The 18,016-nt window shown below is 34.2% G+C and overlaps 1 protein-coding gene across 2 annotated transcripts in view; it reads left to right on the top strand.

Moving 5' to 3' along the window:
• Positions 1 to 18,016, top strand: part of GPATCH2 (G-patch domain containing 2) — a 302,311-nt gene that overhangs the window by 14,937 nt on the left and 269,358 nt on the right. For both annotated transcript variants that reach the window (XM_044673708.1, XM_044673709.1), the window contains exon 2: positions 1,326 to 2,042. In XM_044673708.1, coding sequence (XP_044529643.1) covers positions 1,326 to 2,042 — 717 coding nt within the window. The remainder of the gene's footprint in view (positions 1 to 1,325; positions 2,043 to 18,016) is intronic.

The raw sequence follows: 18,016 nt of genomic DNA, 5'->3' as shown, positions 1-18,016 counted from the left end.
TAGACTAGATATCTTAGTGACCCATAAGTTCTCTTCTTGTTCTCAGGCTTTGGTCTTGAGAACTATAAAAATATTTTGAGTTGAAATTGATGAATATGTTACCATTTGAAACTGAGCATTTACCCAATAAGAAAAGGTGTAATCAAATGAAAAGTAACGAAGTCTAGGTAACATGCCCTTTTTATACCTTATTTCCTAAGGATGTAAGTGAAGGATGTGTAGATGTAGGATAAGTTAGCTTTTGAGAAGATAATTGAGAAGCAACTATGTTTATTAATTTATCCATAATGTTTTAAATTCTCTTTGTACCACTATAACTTTAACCTGAATTTGTTACAAAGAGGAATATTGTGTTTGTAGACAGGTTGTTCTCTAATAAACAAAATAAAGAAAAAAACACTATAATCTGTTCCTATATATCTGTGTTAATAGTAAAAACGAGAAGTATCAGATAATAGCTATGGGAGGGAAAATCATTTATTTGGCTTTGTAATATTGCTAGAAACATAATTATCTATTGTTCACTTTCCTGACTCTTGAATGACTAAGGCTTACTCTTTGCAGCTCAGTAGAGAGTGTTTTTAAAGTCTCAAAGCATTCTTCAAAATTGAAGATTTCAGATTATAAAACACAATGAAAAAAATTGATCATTTTAGACCAATGAAAATATATTCAACTTGAACATAATTTCTGTTTCCTATATGATTCATGCGATTATGTACAAAAGGAAAAAAAAAAGCTGTTAAGTCCAGCAAATGACCGTCTAGCTACTATCCCCCACTATGATAGCAATGAACAATTTGCAGTACTGCATGGTGGATGCGGAAAGGAGTACATGATGAGATGTGTAGAAGAAGCTATGCCTTCTTCCTGACCTATAAAGAAGCAGAAGTGAGCAGGAAGGATGATAGCTCTAGTATAGTAAGAAGTTGGTTTCAGGTAATAGGCAGTAGAAAGGAAAAAAGTAGAAAAGGGTGAATTTAACAAAGCAGATTTTTTACCATTATGTAGGTGGTTTAGTTGAGGGAAAAAGCTCAACAGAAACTTTTACACTTGTGCCCTTTTTAATCTATTTTAAAATGGTTCTTTTATTGTTTAATGAGAGAACCACTAAATCAGAAGAGAATGGAATTTAAAAGTAAGTCATAGTAAATATGTAAATGTGCAAAATCTATATTTCAAACCCTGACAAGGAAAATGAAATAGATTTACAAACATAACTTAATGTTGTATTTAGTTTATTCTAGAGAAGGGTCTGATTGGCATATAAAATTGAATTATTTAGGTTGATTACTTCTTTTTTTTTTCTTTTCTAAAACTTATAGGCATTTTAGTCGCACTATGGAGGAACTTGTTCATGATCTTGTCTCGGCCCTAGAGGAGAGTTCAGAACAAGCCAGAGGAGGATTTGCAGACCCAGGAGATCACTCTCGAAGTCTGGCTTGTCCATTGAAACGCCAGGCAAGGAAAAGGAGGGGGAGAAAACGGCGGTCATATAATATTCATCCTCCTTGGGAGACAGGCCACTGTTTAAGTGAAGGTTCAGATTCCAGTTTAGAGGAATCAAGCAAGGACTACAGAGAGAATCATAATAACAAGAAGAAAGATCATAGTGACTCTGATGACCACATGTTAGTAGCAAAGCCTGGACCTTCATCCAACCTAAATAATGTTAGAGGTAAACGGCCCTTATGGCATGAGTCAGATCTTGCTATAGATAACTTAGGTAGTAACAGAACTCTCCGTAGAAGAAGAAAGGTGAAACGCATGGCAATAGATCCACCATCTGAAATCTCTAACTCACTGACACTGACTCCGCAGCATGAAAATAGAGATCAAGAAATGGACAATGACTGTCGACCTTACCAATACCAGGAGTTCAGTAAAAACAAAGTAAAAAAAAGAAAATTAAAAATTACCAGACAAGGACCGAAAATCCAAGAAGATGGAATAGTTTGGGAAAGTGAAGAATTGGTCCAAGTCAATAAAGATAAAATGGAATATGAAGAACAAAAAGGCTCAGATGAGATCATGAGTGAAAGGTGACTTTATTTTTCAAATTTTCTTCAATATGAATTATTTGTACTTCATTTTTTTCAGTATTGTTGAATACATGTACATTTAGCTGCAGTAGTATCAAAAGATACCTTAAAATATGCTTATTCATAATATCACTTTAATTAGTAAGTGCCTATTTCTAATTTGATAAGCAATTTGATTTGCTCTAATCATTTTATTCCTTTTATCTACAGAACTTTGAGATTTTTTTTGATTCAAAGCCCAATTTCTGTGTAAAATAGAATCCTCAGAGTCAGTTAACTAAATCATTTATCTGCTTATTTTGATTCTTTAGTAATAAAATTTAGTGACCAGCTCAGAGAATTCTTACTTTCTCAAATCACAAGTAACTAGAGTGTCTTTGCTCATTTTGTGACAAGGACACAAAAAGTTTACAAATTGCCAGGAGTACTGATTATCTATAAATTGTAAAAATCAAATGTATAGCCCCCCAAAACCTAAATTTGCCTTTAGAAAAGAATGACCATTTGGCAGTTGATTTCACCTATCCATTCTAGACAGAAGATATACCACAATTATGATTGTTTCTAAATTCTGTTTTGATAATACAGAAGAGGTAAGTCATTCTTCCACTGCACAAAAGTATTGTTTCCTTTAAGACCAGAAGAGACTGGCCATGTACATACTGTTCAAATGTATGTGTATGTAAGAGTTGAATGTTAAAGCTGTGATCTTGCAGATTTTTTTTAATGGGCTGGGGCAGTTAGAATTACATCATTGTTTCCTAAGAAGTACTTGAAGCATGCACATCAGACACAATAAGCATAACCTGCTGGTTCACAGCAGGGAAATCTGTGTATTCTTTTTGGCTTCTTTTCTGCTTTGGAAGTTACTTGATAAAACTAGAATTATATGCTAAGATATTCATGGAAGCTTATTATTTTATAGCCTTTCCAGGACTTACTCAAATTGAAAACCTAGATTATTTATTTGTTTTCATCCTAGATTTCATTGATATGCATAATCTAGTATGGAACCTCTCTCCTGAGATAGAGCTGGGTAGTTCATTTGCTACTTGTGGAGAGATAGATATCATGGGGCTCAGGGAAGATGCCTGACTTTGGCTTCTTCACTCTTATGTATCAAAGGCAGAACTCAAACTCAGGTCTTTTAACTCTAAAGCCAGCAATTGGTGAATGCTACTATAATGCCTCTTGAATGTTACTTGAATCTTGAAAAAGATTTAATACACATTTGAAAATAATTACTTGGATGAAAAGCAACATTATATCTCTAGGGTATATTAAAGAACAATAGCATTCCTTTTTTTTTTTTTTAAACCTTCTGCTTTAGAATCAATACCGTGTATTGATTCCATGGCTGAAGAATTGTAAGGGCTAGGCAATGGAGGTTAAGTTACTTGCCCAGAGTCTCACAGCTAAGAGGTGTCTGAAGCCAGATTTTGAACATAGGACTTCCTATCACTAGGCCTGGCTTACAATCCACTGAACAACCCAGCTGCTTTGAATTTTAAACCAATTCACTTCAATTTTAATTCAACAAGCATTTATTTGTTATGTATAGAGTACTATCATGAAATCAATATTTCAATAGGATAATCACAATATTAATAATTTACTAACTATAATGATGAATAATCGTAAATGATAGTGCCATAAATTTTACAAAACATAACAACTTTTTGAAGGAGGTGTTATAAGCAGTATTTTCATTTAGCAGATGAAGAAACTAATTCTTAGAAAAAGGAAGGAACTTGATTGTAGTTTCACAGCTTTTAGACATGGCAAGGTTAGTAAAAATCCTATAATAAACCAATACCTTCTTTTTAGTCCTGATAATATTTGGTTTCTGAAGCTATTAATAATACTTTCTTCTTGCCTTCTCTATCTTTTCTTAGCTTCAGTGACATTTCTGTGTCTCAATTTCTCTCCTCTTGTTTGACCACTCTTTCTCAGTCTTCCCTCCTAAATCATCATCCATTTCTTATCCCTTTTTTCTTTACTTTCTTCTTTGATGATCCCTTCTTCTCTGATGGGGTCAGTTTTTATATTTATTTACACAGATGGCTCCCAGATTTGTATATCCAACCCCAATCTACTTTTGAACTTGCCCACCACATTGCCAATTGCCAATCTCAATCTTATTATGCCTCAGATAAAAGTAATTATGTTCCCCAATCTAACCTACTCTTTCTTCAGACTTTCCAGTTCCTATTATTTTCCAGTACACTATTATTTTAAAAATTACTCAGGTTTACTTCTAAAAATAAAAACACTTAATATCCTTCTAACTTTAACCCAGTGTTTATGCTTTGGGGGAGGATAACAAATCATTTCAGGATAGACCCACATGATACCCCTAGCCTGAACCCAGCAGCAGAAGGGAAAGGTCCCTGTGGTAAGAGGGATCCTGCAGGCAAAGCCTAGCACTAGAACAGCTCTAGAGTCTCTCTGTTTCTGTCATTCTCCCCCTCTTTTTCTAGAAAGGATACTAATTTATTTAAATAGAATTATCAAAATATTTTTTAAATAGAAACTTAACAGATACCAGGTTAAGTATAGATGGATTAAAGTTTCATCATAGTTAGCTATTACATTCTTATCAGTTCTTTGTTTCCTCCATGAATTCTCCAAATCCTTTCTTCTCAACTCTCAGTTCTTTTTATATTGTTCACACTTATAAGCATATGACTAGCCTCACTTCACAGAGAAAATTTAGACTGACAGAAGCTATATCAGTCCACATCCTACATTTCTCACACCTTCTTAGCATCATCACCTTTTCTTCCCTCTGGTCACAAAAGTGATATACTTACTATTAGCTAGAGTTAATCTCTTTATCTATGCCCTTAATTCCATCCTTTTCAATTTCTGTTAGGGTCTTGTTCAAGCAGTCATCATACATTTCTCCTCTGTCTTTAACTTCTCCCTCATTACTGGTTCTATCCCTTCTGCCTATAATAGAACTTAGCTCAGCTCAAAAGTCTCTTGAAAGAGGGATCTTGTCTGGGTCTTTGTACTTAGGACTAGGCAAATGCTGCCCATGGCATTTAGTTGCGAAGTTTGATCCAAGGACAGGGCCTCCAAATTTAGGTACTGAGTTAGATAAAATGATCAACCCAAGGAAAACTCTGAATATCATTAGGAAATAACATGTTTGAGAAATGCCTTTCAAAGTGACTACACAAGTTGAAGTAAACCCAAGGGGGGGAAAATGTCCTTATTACAAGGACATCAAAAGTGCCTGAAAAAAATGAGACAAGATACGGAATGGAAAAGCTGGAGAGTAAAGAATGGCAAGGAAAATTGACAGTTGAGAACCAACAGGAAAACCTCACCTAAAAGCTGAATGTTCTGAAAGTTAGACTGAATCAGAAAGAAAATGACTCAATGAGAGAAAAAAAAAAGAAAAAAGTAGAAAAATATATTACAAATGCAATATCAAAAACAACTGACCTGGAAAACAAGCCAAAGAAGATAAATTATCTAAGAATTATTGGACACTCTGAAAACTATGACTAAAAAAAAGCCTGGATATACTATATTTCAAGAAATGGTAAATGAAAAACAGAGAAATTCGACTCAAAAGGAAAAGTGAAAAATATAAGGAAATCTATTAGTTAGCTCTGGAAAGAAACTTCAAAATGAAAAACCCTAGGAATGCTGTAGCCAAAATCAAGAACTTCCGGGTCAAATAGAAAATATAACAAGCAACCAAATAGGAGCTCAGGTACCAAAGAATCACAGTAATGATGGCACAAGACTTAGCCAATATCACAGTAAAGTTGAGCAGTGCTTGAAATTTGATATCCTAAAAGGCAAACTTAGAAGGTTGTTTTTGACATTGTTTTTAAGACATATTTTTCTATTTTTTTCTTTTGGTTTTATTTTCTTAGAGTCATTTTCTGTCTGACTCGTTTAATTTTCAAGACATTCAGTTTTTAGGTAACATTTTTCTCCATTTGTTCTCAGGTGTCAAAGGTAAAGGCTTCATAAACTAGCTCCTTATTACACCCAGTTCCCACTGAGTAAAGTGTTTGTAATATAGCAAATTCCCCAGAAACTAGGTAGATTATATTTAAGCTAAAATTGAACTATGTCCCTTAGCTAAATTCATTATATGCCATCAGAAATGAGTAGCAGAAAAAGAAAATCTTGTACAAAAGAGATGCATATGTCAAGTATCTTGGAATACTTTAACATCCAAAAAAGAAAAGTTCTTTCACCTGTCTTGTTTATTTTTTTAAATAATTTTTTAATTTAGAATATTTTTTCATGGTTACATGATTCATGATTTTTATGTTCCCCCACCCCCACCCAAGCTGACAAGCAATTCCACTGGGTTATACATGTATCATTGTTCAAAACCTGTTTCCATGTTATACACATTTGTAGTAGAATGATCTTTTAATTCCAAAACCCTAATTATATATCCCCATCAAACTGTGTGATCGACCATATGTTTTTCTTTTGCATTTCTGTTCCCATCATTCTTTCTCTGGATGTGGATAGCATTCTTTCTTATAAATTCCTCTGTATTGTCCTGGGTCATTGCATTGCTGCTAGTTAGAAAAGTCTGTTACATTCAATTGTGCCATAATGTATCAGCCTCTATGTATAATGTTCTCCTAGTTCTGCTCCTTTCTCTCTGCATCAATTCCTGGAGGTCTTTCCAGTTCATTATTCCTTTCAGCACAATAGTAGTCTTATCACCATCAGATACCATAATTTATTCAGCCATTCCCCAATTGATGGACAAAAAATTTCCAATTTTTGCCACCACAAAGAGTGTGATTATAAATATTTTTGTGCAAGTCATTTCCCTTATTATCTCTTTGTGGTACAAACCCAGCAGTGGTATGGCCGGGTCAAAGAGCATGAATTCTTTTAAAGTCTTTTGCACATAGTTCCAAATTGTCCTCCAGAATGGTTAGACCAATTCACAACTCTACTAGCAATGTATTAATGTCCCAGTTTTGTGACATCCCCTCCAACATTTATCACATTTCTTTGCTGCCACTGGCCAGTCTGCTAGATGTACAGTAGTACCTCAGAGTTGTTTTAATTTGCATTTCTTTAATCAGGAAGGATTTAGAACACTTTTTCGTGTGTTTATTGATAGTTTTGATTTCCTCATGTGAAAACTTCCTATTCATGTCCCTTGACCATTTGTCGATTGTGGAATGACTTAATTTTTTTTGTGCATTTGACTTCTTCATATATTTGGGAAATTAAACCATTGTCAGAGAATTTTATCATAAAAATGTTCTCCCAGTTTGTTGCTTTTAATTTTACAATTACAAGCCTTTTTAATTATATATATATATATATATATATACACACATATGTATATATGTATGTATAATTTGATATAATCAGTCATTCATTTTACAGTTTGTAATGTTCTCTATATTTTCCTTGGTCTTAAATTCCTTCCTTTCCCACAGATCTGATAGGTATATTCTATGTTCACCTAATTTATTTATGCTTTCACTCTTTATATTTTAAGTAATTTCTTCATTTTGAAATTTATCTTGGTATAGTGTGTAAGATGTTGATCTAAACCTAATTTTCCCTATACTGTTTAACAATTTTCCCAGCAGTTTTTGTCAAATAGTGAGTTCTTGTCCCAAAGGCTGGGATTTTTGTGTTTATCTAACACTAGCTTGCTGATGTCAATTACCCATAGGCCATTCCATTGATCTACCCTTCTGTCTTTTAGCCTCTACCATATTATTTTGATGATGAATGCTTTATAGTACAGTTTAAGATCTGGTACTGCTAGACACTCATCCTTCACATTTTATTATTATCATTTCCCTTGATATTTTTGATCTCTTGTTCTTCCAGATGAACTTTGTTATAATTTTTTCTAATTCTATAAAAAAGTTTCTTGGTAGTTTGATAGGTATGTCACTGAATAATTATATTAATTTGGGTAGGATTATCATTTTTATTGTGTTAGCTCATCCTACTCATGAGCAATGAATGTTTTTCCAGTTATTTAGATCTACTTTTAATTGTGTGAAGTGCTTTGTAGTTGTTCATATAATTCCTGTGTTTGTATTTGCAGATAGTTTCCTAAATATTTTATGTTGTCTATAGTGATTTTAAATGGAGTTTCTCATTCTAATTCCTGCTGCTGAATTTTGTTGGAAATATATAGAAAACTGATGTTTTATGTGGGTTTATCTTGTACCCTGCCACTTTGCAAAAGTTGTTAATTATTTCTACTAGTCTTTTAGTTGATTTCCTGGGATACTATAAGTATACCATTGTATTGTCTGTAAAGAGTGGTAGTTTAGTCTCCTCTTTGCCTGCTTTAATACCTTCAATTTCTTTTTCTTCTCCAATTGCTACTGGTAGCATTTCTAGTAAAATATTAAATAGTAGAGGTGATAATGGTAATCCTTGCTTCATTTCTGATCTTATATTGGGAAGGCTTCTAGACCATTGGAGATGATACTTGCTGATAGTTTTAAACGTATACTATATATTATATTGAGGAATGGTCCTTCTATTCCTATACTTTCTAATGTTTTCAGTATTAATAGGTATTATATTTTGTCAAAGGCTTTTTCTGTATCTATTGATAATCATGTGATTTTTGTTGGCTTGATTATTGAAATCATCTTTGCATTCCTAGTATAAATCCCACTTGGTTATAGTGAATAATCCTTGTGAAAACTTGCTGTAGTCTTTTTGCTAGTATTTTATTTAAAATTTTTGCATCTATGTGCATTAAGGATATTGGTCTATAGTTTTCTTTCTCTGCTTTTGGTTTACCTGGCTTTGCAATCATTATAATATTTGTGTCATAAAAATAATTTGTTAAGACTCCTTTGCTTATTTTGTCAAATAATTTATATAGTATTGGGATTAGTTGTTCTTTAAATGTTTGATAGAATTCACTTTTGAATCCATCTGGCCCTGGAGATTTTTTCTTAGGAAGTTCCTTGATGGCTTGTTCAAATTCTTTTTCTGAGATGGGATTATTTAAGTATTCTATTTCCTCTTTTCTTAATCTTGGCAATTTGTATTTTTGTAAATATCCACTCATTTCACCTATATTGTCATATTTATTGCCATATAATTGGACAAAATATTTCTCAATAATTACCTTAATTTGCTCTTCTTTAGAGGATTCTTCATCTTTGAAACTATTAATTTGATTCATTCTTTTTTTATTAGATTAACTATTACTTTATCTATTTTATTTGTTTTTTCAAAGTACCAGCTCTTAGTTTTATTTATTAGTTCAATAGTTATTTTACTTTCAATTTGATTAATTTCTCCATTAATTTTTAGGATTTCCAATTTAGTTTTTATCTGAGATTTTTAATTTGTTCTTTTTCTATTTTTTTTAAGTTGCAAGCCCAATTCATTGATCTCCTCCCTCTTGATTTTGTTGCTATAGGCCCTCAAGATATAAATTGTTCCCTGAGTACTGCTTTGACTATATCCCATCGATTTTGATATGATATCTCCTCATCGTCATTCTCTTTAATAAAATCTGTAATTGTTTCTGTATATTTTTTTGACCCACCAATTTTGAAGAATTAGATTATTTAGTTTCTAATTACTTTTAAATTTGCCTTTCCTTGGACCCCTTTTTAAGTATAATTTTATCTCATTATGATCTGAATAAGTTATATATATATATATTATGTCAGCTTTTCTGCATTTGTTTACAATGATTCTATGGCCTAGTACATGGTCGATCATTGTATATGTACCATGTACTGCTGAGAAGAAGGTATATTCCTTTTTATTCCTATTCTGTTTTCTCCAGATAGCTATTAATTTTAATTTTTTTAGCTTTTCATTCACTTTCCTTCTTTCTTATTTATTTTTTGGTTCTATTTATCTAGTTCTGAAAGGGGGAGTTTGAGATCCCCCACTGATATGGTCTTACTATCTGTTTCCTCCTTGAGTGCCTTTAATTTTTCCTTTAGAAATCTAGATGTGATGCCATTTGGTCCATAAATGTTTAGTAACGATATTACTTCATTGTTTAAAGTACCCTTTAACAGATTGTAATTTCCTTATCTCTTTTAATCAGATCAATTTCTACTATATTTTTCTCTGGTATCATGATCACTGCTCCTGCTTTTTTACTTTAGATCCTTTTACCTTGAATCTGTGTGTGTCACCTTGCTTCAAATGCGTTTTGTGTAAATAACATACAATATAATTCTGGTTTTTAATCCACTCTGCTATGCACTTCTGTTTAATGCGTGAGTTCATCCCATTCTCATTCAGTGTTATGATTACTATATGTATATTGCCCTTCATCATATTATCCCCGTTAAATCCTACTCTAATCCCTTTCTTTCTGTTCCCCCTCATTGGTGTTTTGCTTTTTGTCATCCCCTGTTTCCATTTTCCTCTCTCTCCAGTTACATCCCTCTTCCCTTGTCTTTTTCCCCTTCTATTTCTCTGAAGGTAAAATTCTATACCCCACTGAGTATACTTGTTTTAGTCTCTGTGAGCCAGTTACAATGGGAGTAAAGTTTAAGCATTGCCTGTCACCACCCTTATCTTTCCTTCTCTATAATGATTTTTCATGCCTCTTTATGTTATCTGATTTACACCATTCTCTTTCTCCCTTCCGTTTTCTCTCAGTGTAACCCTCTCTTTTAGCCCTTGATTGATTTCTTAAACATATTGTTTATATGCATACATATCATATCATACCTACATATCATCACATTTGTATATACATATGCAACATATCATAATCAGCTTACTTCTCCACACTCTTTCTGAGTAAATTCCTTTTATTTTCACTGCTATTAAAAGTATTTTTTGAGAATTATAGAAGTCCTTTTTCCATGTAGACATATAAACATTTTGACCTTAATGAGTCCCTTAAGCTTTCTCTTATTTAACTTTCTGTGCTTCTATTATGCTTGTATTTGGACTTCAAAATTTTTATTTAGGTCTGACTCATTCCTCAGAAAGGTTTGGAAATCTAATATCTTATTGAATATCCATTTTTCCTCATGAAAGAATATAATCAGTTTTGCTGGATAAGTGACTCTGGGTTATAAACCCAAGTCTTTTGCCTTCCTGAATATCATATTTTAAAATCTTTAATTAATTAATTAATTAAGAGCATTTTCCCATGCTTATAGGATTCATGTTCTAGCCCTACCATCCTCCCATAGCTGACGCTCAATTCCACTGGGTTTTACATGTGTCATTGATCAAGACCTATTTCCATGTTATTGATATTTGAGCTCGGGTGCTCATTTTGAGTCCATAACCCTAGTTATATCCCCATTCTCCCATGTGATCAGGTAATTGTTTTTCTTCTGTGTTTCTACTCCCATAGTTCTTCCTCTGAATGTGGATAGCATTCTTTCTCATAGGTCCCTAATATTTGTCTTGGATCATTGCATTGTGGCTAGTAGAGAAATCCATTGCATTTGATTTTAACCAGTATTATCAATCTCTGTGTATAATGTTCTCCTGGTTCTGCTCCTTTCACTGTATATAAATTCCTGGAGGTCATTCCAGTTCACATGGAATTCCTCCAGTTCATTCTTCCTTTGTGTATAATAGTATTCCATCACCAACAGATACCACAATTTGTTCAATCATTCCCCAGTCATACCCTTGTTTTACAGTTTTTTGCCACCACAAAGAGAAGGGCTATAAATATTTTTGTATAAGTCTTTTTCGTTATGATCTCTTTGGGGTATAAATGTAGGTCCTGTGTAATCCTGATTGGAGCTCCATGGTATTTGAATGGTTTTTTTCTGCTTGCTTGATGTATTTTTTCCTTAGCTTGGTGGTTCTTGAATTTAGCTATTATATTCGTAGAAGTTGTCATTTGAGGACATTCTTTCTGGAGGTGGTATGTGAATTCTTTCAATTTCTATTTTATTTTCTTGTTTGAAGATCTCTGAGCAATTATCTTTGATAATTTCTTGTAGAGTGATGTCGAAAGTTTTTTCTTTATCATGGTTTTCAGGTAGTCCAATCATTCTCATCTCTTAGATCTGTTTTCTAGGTCTGTTGTTTTTTAAGCAAGAGATTTCATCGTTTCCTTTATTTTTACATTTCTTTGATTCTGCTTTATTTTTTCTTGATTTCTCATGAAATCATTAGTTTCTAGATGGTCAGTTCTTATTTTTAAGACCTGATTTTCCTCTCTCAATTTTTGGTTCTCCTTTTTCAGTTGGCCCATTACTTCTTGCATCACTTATGTTTCTCCTTCCCACTTTTCCTTTACCTCTCTTAATTGGTTTTTGAAATCTTTTTTTGAGTTCTTCCAGATCTGTGTCATATATATTGGACACAGAATATATATATATATATATACACACACACACACACACACACACACACACATATGTGTATATATATATTCTTTTGGACTTTGGGTGTGTTTTCTGTATTTTCACTGTCCCCTTCTGTGTCTATACCTTGCTCTTTGTCTCCATAAAAATTCTTCAGAGTTAGGTTTTTTTTTGTTGTTGTTGTTTGCTCATTTCTCCAAACTAATTATAGGTAAGCTTTGGAGGATGATGTGATGGTCTGAGGGTTGAGAGCTCTGAGAGCCCCCTCCCCCTTCTGATTCATTTGACCCTTGAGATGCTGATAGCTTAAAGACTTACCTCAGGCTTAGGTGTAAGCTTTTGATTTCCCTCTGATCCTGATCAGATCAGGGGCTTGGTCATATTCTAGCTTCAGGCTTAGTCTCAAGTTTTTGGTTTTACTGTGTACTTGATCCAGTGATTGTCATGTCTTGGAGCTCTGTCCTGAGCTTTAGGCAAAAATATCAGTACTTAGTATTTAGTACTATCCCCAAAGTGTGAATTAAGTCCTTATTCCAAGCCCAGACTAGAATTCCCTGGGCTGGGACTCTGGAATCCCTGCAGGTTTAAAATTTCAAGGGGTATAGGTTGGCTTGTACCTCTGCTTGGTCAGGAATGGTCTCAGGGTCTTGGTGTTGGCTTGGGCATATATTCCCGAATCTACGACAGCAGATGTGGGGTGTGGTGGTGTGGCTTGCTCTTCCCTTCTTGCTACAGCTTCTTGCCTGGTCTCATCTCCTCTCACCCCAGTGCCCCAGATGTTCGTTGCCTAACTTTTACGTTCTTCTTTTCTTGAAAATTGTTTCACTCTGCCTCTTTGTTTGTTCTTTCACTCCTGTATACGTTTTGTGGTGATATTTTAATCTTGGTTGGAAAGGATTCTCATGGTGGCACAGAGCTGCTGAGGATTACTCTACCATCTTGGCTCCACCTCCAAGAATAGACAGAGCTCATTTTCTGTAGAGAAGTCAGGAGTCCCTATTTTAAAATAATTCTTTAAAAACTATGTATTTGTTAATCTGGAATGAACATTTTTTTCATATATAAAATATAAAAAAAGAATTATATTTAAAACTATGAATATGTACAGCTTATTAAAAGAGAAGTTTTTAAAAAGAGTTCATGGGAGCAACTGAATGACTAGTAGATTGATAGCCAGGCCTTGGGACAGGAGGTTCTAGTTTCAAATCTGACCTCAGATATTTGCCAGTTGTATGACCCTGGGCAAGTTCCCTAAACTCTGTTGCCTAGCCTTTACCTGTCTCCTGCTTTGGAACCAACCCACAGTGTTGATTCTAAGACAGAAGGTAAATTGTAAAAACATTCTTTTGTTTGGTAAAGATTTTTAGCACCTGGATATAAAATGATAAATGGCCTTGGATTTCAAGAAAAAAAAAGTTCACAGTTTTTCTGAGCAACAGGGTAAAAAGAAGCAATGGCATCAAAATTAAGCTGTTTGCCCTTTATTATAAATGCAACTCTGTGACAGTTTCTTATTTAACATGAGTTAAAACAAAAAAATCATAGGAAAATCTTGATAATCCTAATTCTCTTAAATATAACCCCAAGAAAAAAAGGCAGCTATGTGGTAAAGTGGATAGAATACTGGGCTTGGAATCAGGAAATCTTATCTTCATAAGTTCAAATCCAGCCTCAGACATGTCAGTAAGTGTGACCCTGGATAAGTCACTTGACCCTTTTAGCCTCAGTTCTTCATCTGATTAAAGGAGCTGGAGGAGGAAATAGTAAATTTCTTCAGTGTCTTTGTCATGCAAACCTCAAAAGAAAGGTGGTGCAGGGCGGGTCACAAAATTTTGGATACAACTAAAACAGCTTAAAAAAACCAGTGGCATAGAAGAAAGACCAAACTCCAGGAGACTATATTCAAGAATTAAAGTTGTAAATTCTAAATGTAGTTTTATATGTGTCCATAATTGATGGGGAAGAATAGAGCTAGACTATAGTTAGGCTGAAAGTGCTCTAAAATAATAAAAAGTGACTAGGCAACAGCATATCAAATTCAGGAGGCAATAGATATCTCATATTCAGTGTTCTGAAGGAGCGAGTACTTGAAATTTAGCAACACTTAAACCCCATTTCATATACCTGAAGTCCTAGATATTTAGTTTCAGTTGTTAGAAACAAAATCATGTCTAATAATGGTCAAAATATTGTTTTTGGCACCTGGATGTAAAGTATTAACTAGCCTTGAATTTCAAGAGTTTTGCCTCTGACATAATATTGATACTTGTGATTCTGGACATCTCACTTGGCCTCTTAATGCCCTGGGCAAATCTCTTAAGAGTTAGCATAAGATTTTGAGCATATGTCAATCTGCATTGACAGAAGGAGCTCCCTATCATCATGAACTTCATAAACCTGAATCAGTGTAAGCCTAATACTGTGTTAAGTACTGCAAATATGCAAAATAAGCAAGCATCAAAAAGTTTTATAGTATGCATCATGTCTAAACTAGGATCTTAAGAGCGCATAGAAGAACCAAACTACTGCCACAGACAAAATGAAAATATGTGATGCACGGAAAAGTTGAGAGTCAGTTTCAAAAAAAAATGAATTTTTTGATTGGAGGATTCATTGTATGTTTATAAATTTAGGGAAAGAAGTGACCTTTGAGATTGTGTAACTCCAACACCTATTTTGTAGGCAATGAAACAAATCTAAAGAGATTCGGGCCTTTGCTTGAAGTCATATGTGTAAGTAGTAGAGAGGATTTCTACACATGTCCTCTGACTTCAGATCCAGTACTCTTTCGATTGTAGCATGCTGTCTCTTATTGATGCATTTTTTAAATTTTTTTTCTTATTGATGCATTTAAAAATTTTTTTAAAATTATTTTTATTTTTTAGAAAAGTTATCATGGTTAAATGGTTCATGTTCTTACTTTCCCCTTCACGCCCCCAACCTCCTGACCCCCCCCCCCCCATAGCCGATGTGCATTTTCCCTGGTTTTAACATGTGTCATCCACCAAGACTAATTTCCAAATTGTTGATAGTTGCATTGTTGTGGTAGTTTCTAGTCTACATCCCCAATCATGTCAGCCTCAACCCATGTGTTCAAGCAGCTGCTTTTCTTCTGTGTTTCCTCTCCTGTAGTTCTTCCTCTGAATGTGGGTAGTATTCTTTTCTATAAGTCCCTTAGAATTGTTACGCATCATTGCATTGCTGCTAGTACAGAAGTCCATTACATTTTATTTTACCACAGTGTATTTGTCTCTGTGTACAATGTTCTTTTGGCTCTGCTCCTTTCACTCTGCATCAATTCCTGGAGGTCTTTCCAGTTCACATGGAATTCCTCCAGTTCATTATTCCTATTATCGCAATAATATTCCATCACCAGCATATACCACAGTTTGTTCATCCATTCCCCAATAGAAGGGCATACCCTTATTTTCTAGTTTTTTTGCCACCACAAAAAGTGCGGCTATGAATATTTTTGTACAAGTCTGTTTATCTATGATCTCTTTGGTGTACACACCCAACAATGGTATGGCTGGATCAAAGGGCAGGCAATCTTTTATAGCCCTTTGAACATAGTTCCAAATTGCCATCCAGAATGGTTGGATCAGTTCACAACTCCACCAGCAATGCATAAATGTCCCAATTTTGCCACATCCCCTCCAGCATTCATTACTCTCCCCTTCTTTCATTTTAGCCAATCTGCTAGGTGTGAGGTGGTACTTCAGAGTTGTTTTGATTTGCATTTCTCTAATTATTAGACATTTAGAACACTTTCTCATGTGCTTATTGATACTTTTGATTTCTTTACCTGAAAATTGCCTATTCATGTCTCTTGCCCATTTATCAATTGAGGAATGGCTTGATTTTTTATACAATTGCTTTAACTCCTCATATATTTGAGTAATTAGACCCCTGTCAGAGTTTTTCGTTATAAAGATTTTTTCCCAATTTGTTGTTTCCCCTCTGATTTTGTTTGCATTGTTTTTGTTTGTACGAAAGGTTTTTAATTTAGTATAATCAATCATCCCATTCACATTCAGAGTTATAATTATCAGTTGTGTATTCCCCAACATTTTGGTATCCTCTCTTAATTCTACCCCTTCATCTTAGGCTATTTCCTTTTAAACCAGTGATTTGTTTTAAACCAGTAACCCTTGTCCCCTCCCTTGATTTACTACCTTTTCTACCCCTTTTCTTGTTATTCCCCTCTTTTTATTTTTAAGGCCTAATGAATTCCCTCTCCCTTCTCCTCCCCTCCCTTTTTTGACCTCCCCACTCCTCTGCTCCCTTTGGTTTATGCCTTCTGGCTTCCTCACTAGGTTTAGATAGAGTTCTATATCTTAATGGATATATCTACTCTTCCCTCTCAGGGTTAATTACACTGAGAGTAAGGTTTAAATATTACTTCTTAATGCTCTCTTCCTCTCCTTCTTATAATAGTATTCATCCCCTCCTCCTTCCCATGCCCTCTTTGTGTGTAATAGAATACCCTATTTTTCTAATTCATTCAAGTTTCTCTTGGTGTCCTCTACTATTCACCCCCCTCTTTCCCACCCACCCCCTTATCATCTTAGACCATTTAGTACTCCAGCCTCTCCCTGTGAATAATTCTTCTAATTACTACAATAGTGGATACTATAATAGTGAATAGAGTTCACTACAGAGAATTACACATAAAATTTCTCCTTATAGGAATATAAATAATTAGATCTTATTGAAGTCCTTAAAGACGCAAATTTAAAAATAAGTGTTTTCTTTCTTTACCCTATGTTCCTTATTTACCTTTTCATGTTTCTTTTGGTTTTTGTGGTTGGATATCGAACTTCCCATTTAGTCCTGGTCTTTTCTGTGCAAATACTTGGAAATCTTCTATCTTGTTGAATGCCCATACTTTCCCCTGGAAGTATATAGTCAGTTTTGATGCATAGGTGTTCCTTGGTTGCAGACCCAGTTAACTTGCCTTTCTGAATATCAAATTCCACGCCTTGTGGTCTTGTAGTGTATAGGCTGCCAGATCCTGTGTGATCCTGGTTGGTGCTCCTCCATATCTGAATTGTCTCTTTCTGGCTTCTTGTAAAATTTTTTTCTTTTACTTGGAAGCTCTTGAATTTGGCTATTATATTCTTGAGGGTTGTCTTTTCAAGGTTTAGTGTAGAGAGTGATCTATGGATCCTTTCAATGTCTTTATTGCCCTCTTGTTGCTTCAGGGCAATTTTGCTGAATAATTTCCTTTAGTATGGAGTCCAAATTTCTATTAATTTCTGCTTTTTCAGAAAGACCAATGATTCTCAAATTGTCTCTTCTAGACCTGTTTTCTTGATCTGTCAATTTATCAATGACATATTTCATGTTTCCTTCTATTTTATCAGTCTTTTGACTTTGCTTTATTTGTTCTTGTTTTTCTTGAGAGATCATTGGCTTCTACTTGCCAAATTCTTGTCTTTAGAGACTGGTTTTCTGCTATATTCTTTTGATTTTCCTTTTCGATTTGTTCTATCCTGTTTTCCAGCTGTTTGATTTTGGTCTCCAATTGTTTATTAATTCTTTTGATTTGGGGGCATCTTTTTCTAATTGCCCAATTCTAGCCTTTAGAGACTGGTTTTTGGCTATAATCTTTTGGTTTTCCTTTTGAATCTGGTGTGTTTGGTTCTTAAAAGCTTCCAGCTGGACATT

The sequence above is a fragment of the Gracilinanus agilis genome, chromosome 4 (assembly GCF_016433145.1).
Source record: "Gracilinanus agilis isolate LMUSP501 chromosome 4, AgileGrace, whole genome shotgun sequence".
NCBI classification, from domain to species: Eukaryota; Metazoa; Chordata; class Mammalia; order Didelphimorphia; family Didelphidae; genus Gracilinanus; species Gracilinanus agilis.
This window is presented reverse-complemented; position numbering and strand designations above follow the sequence as displayed.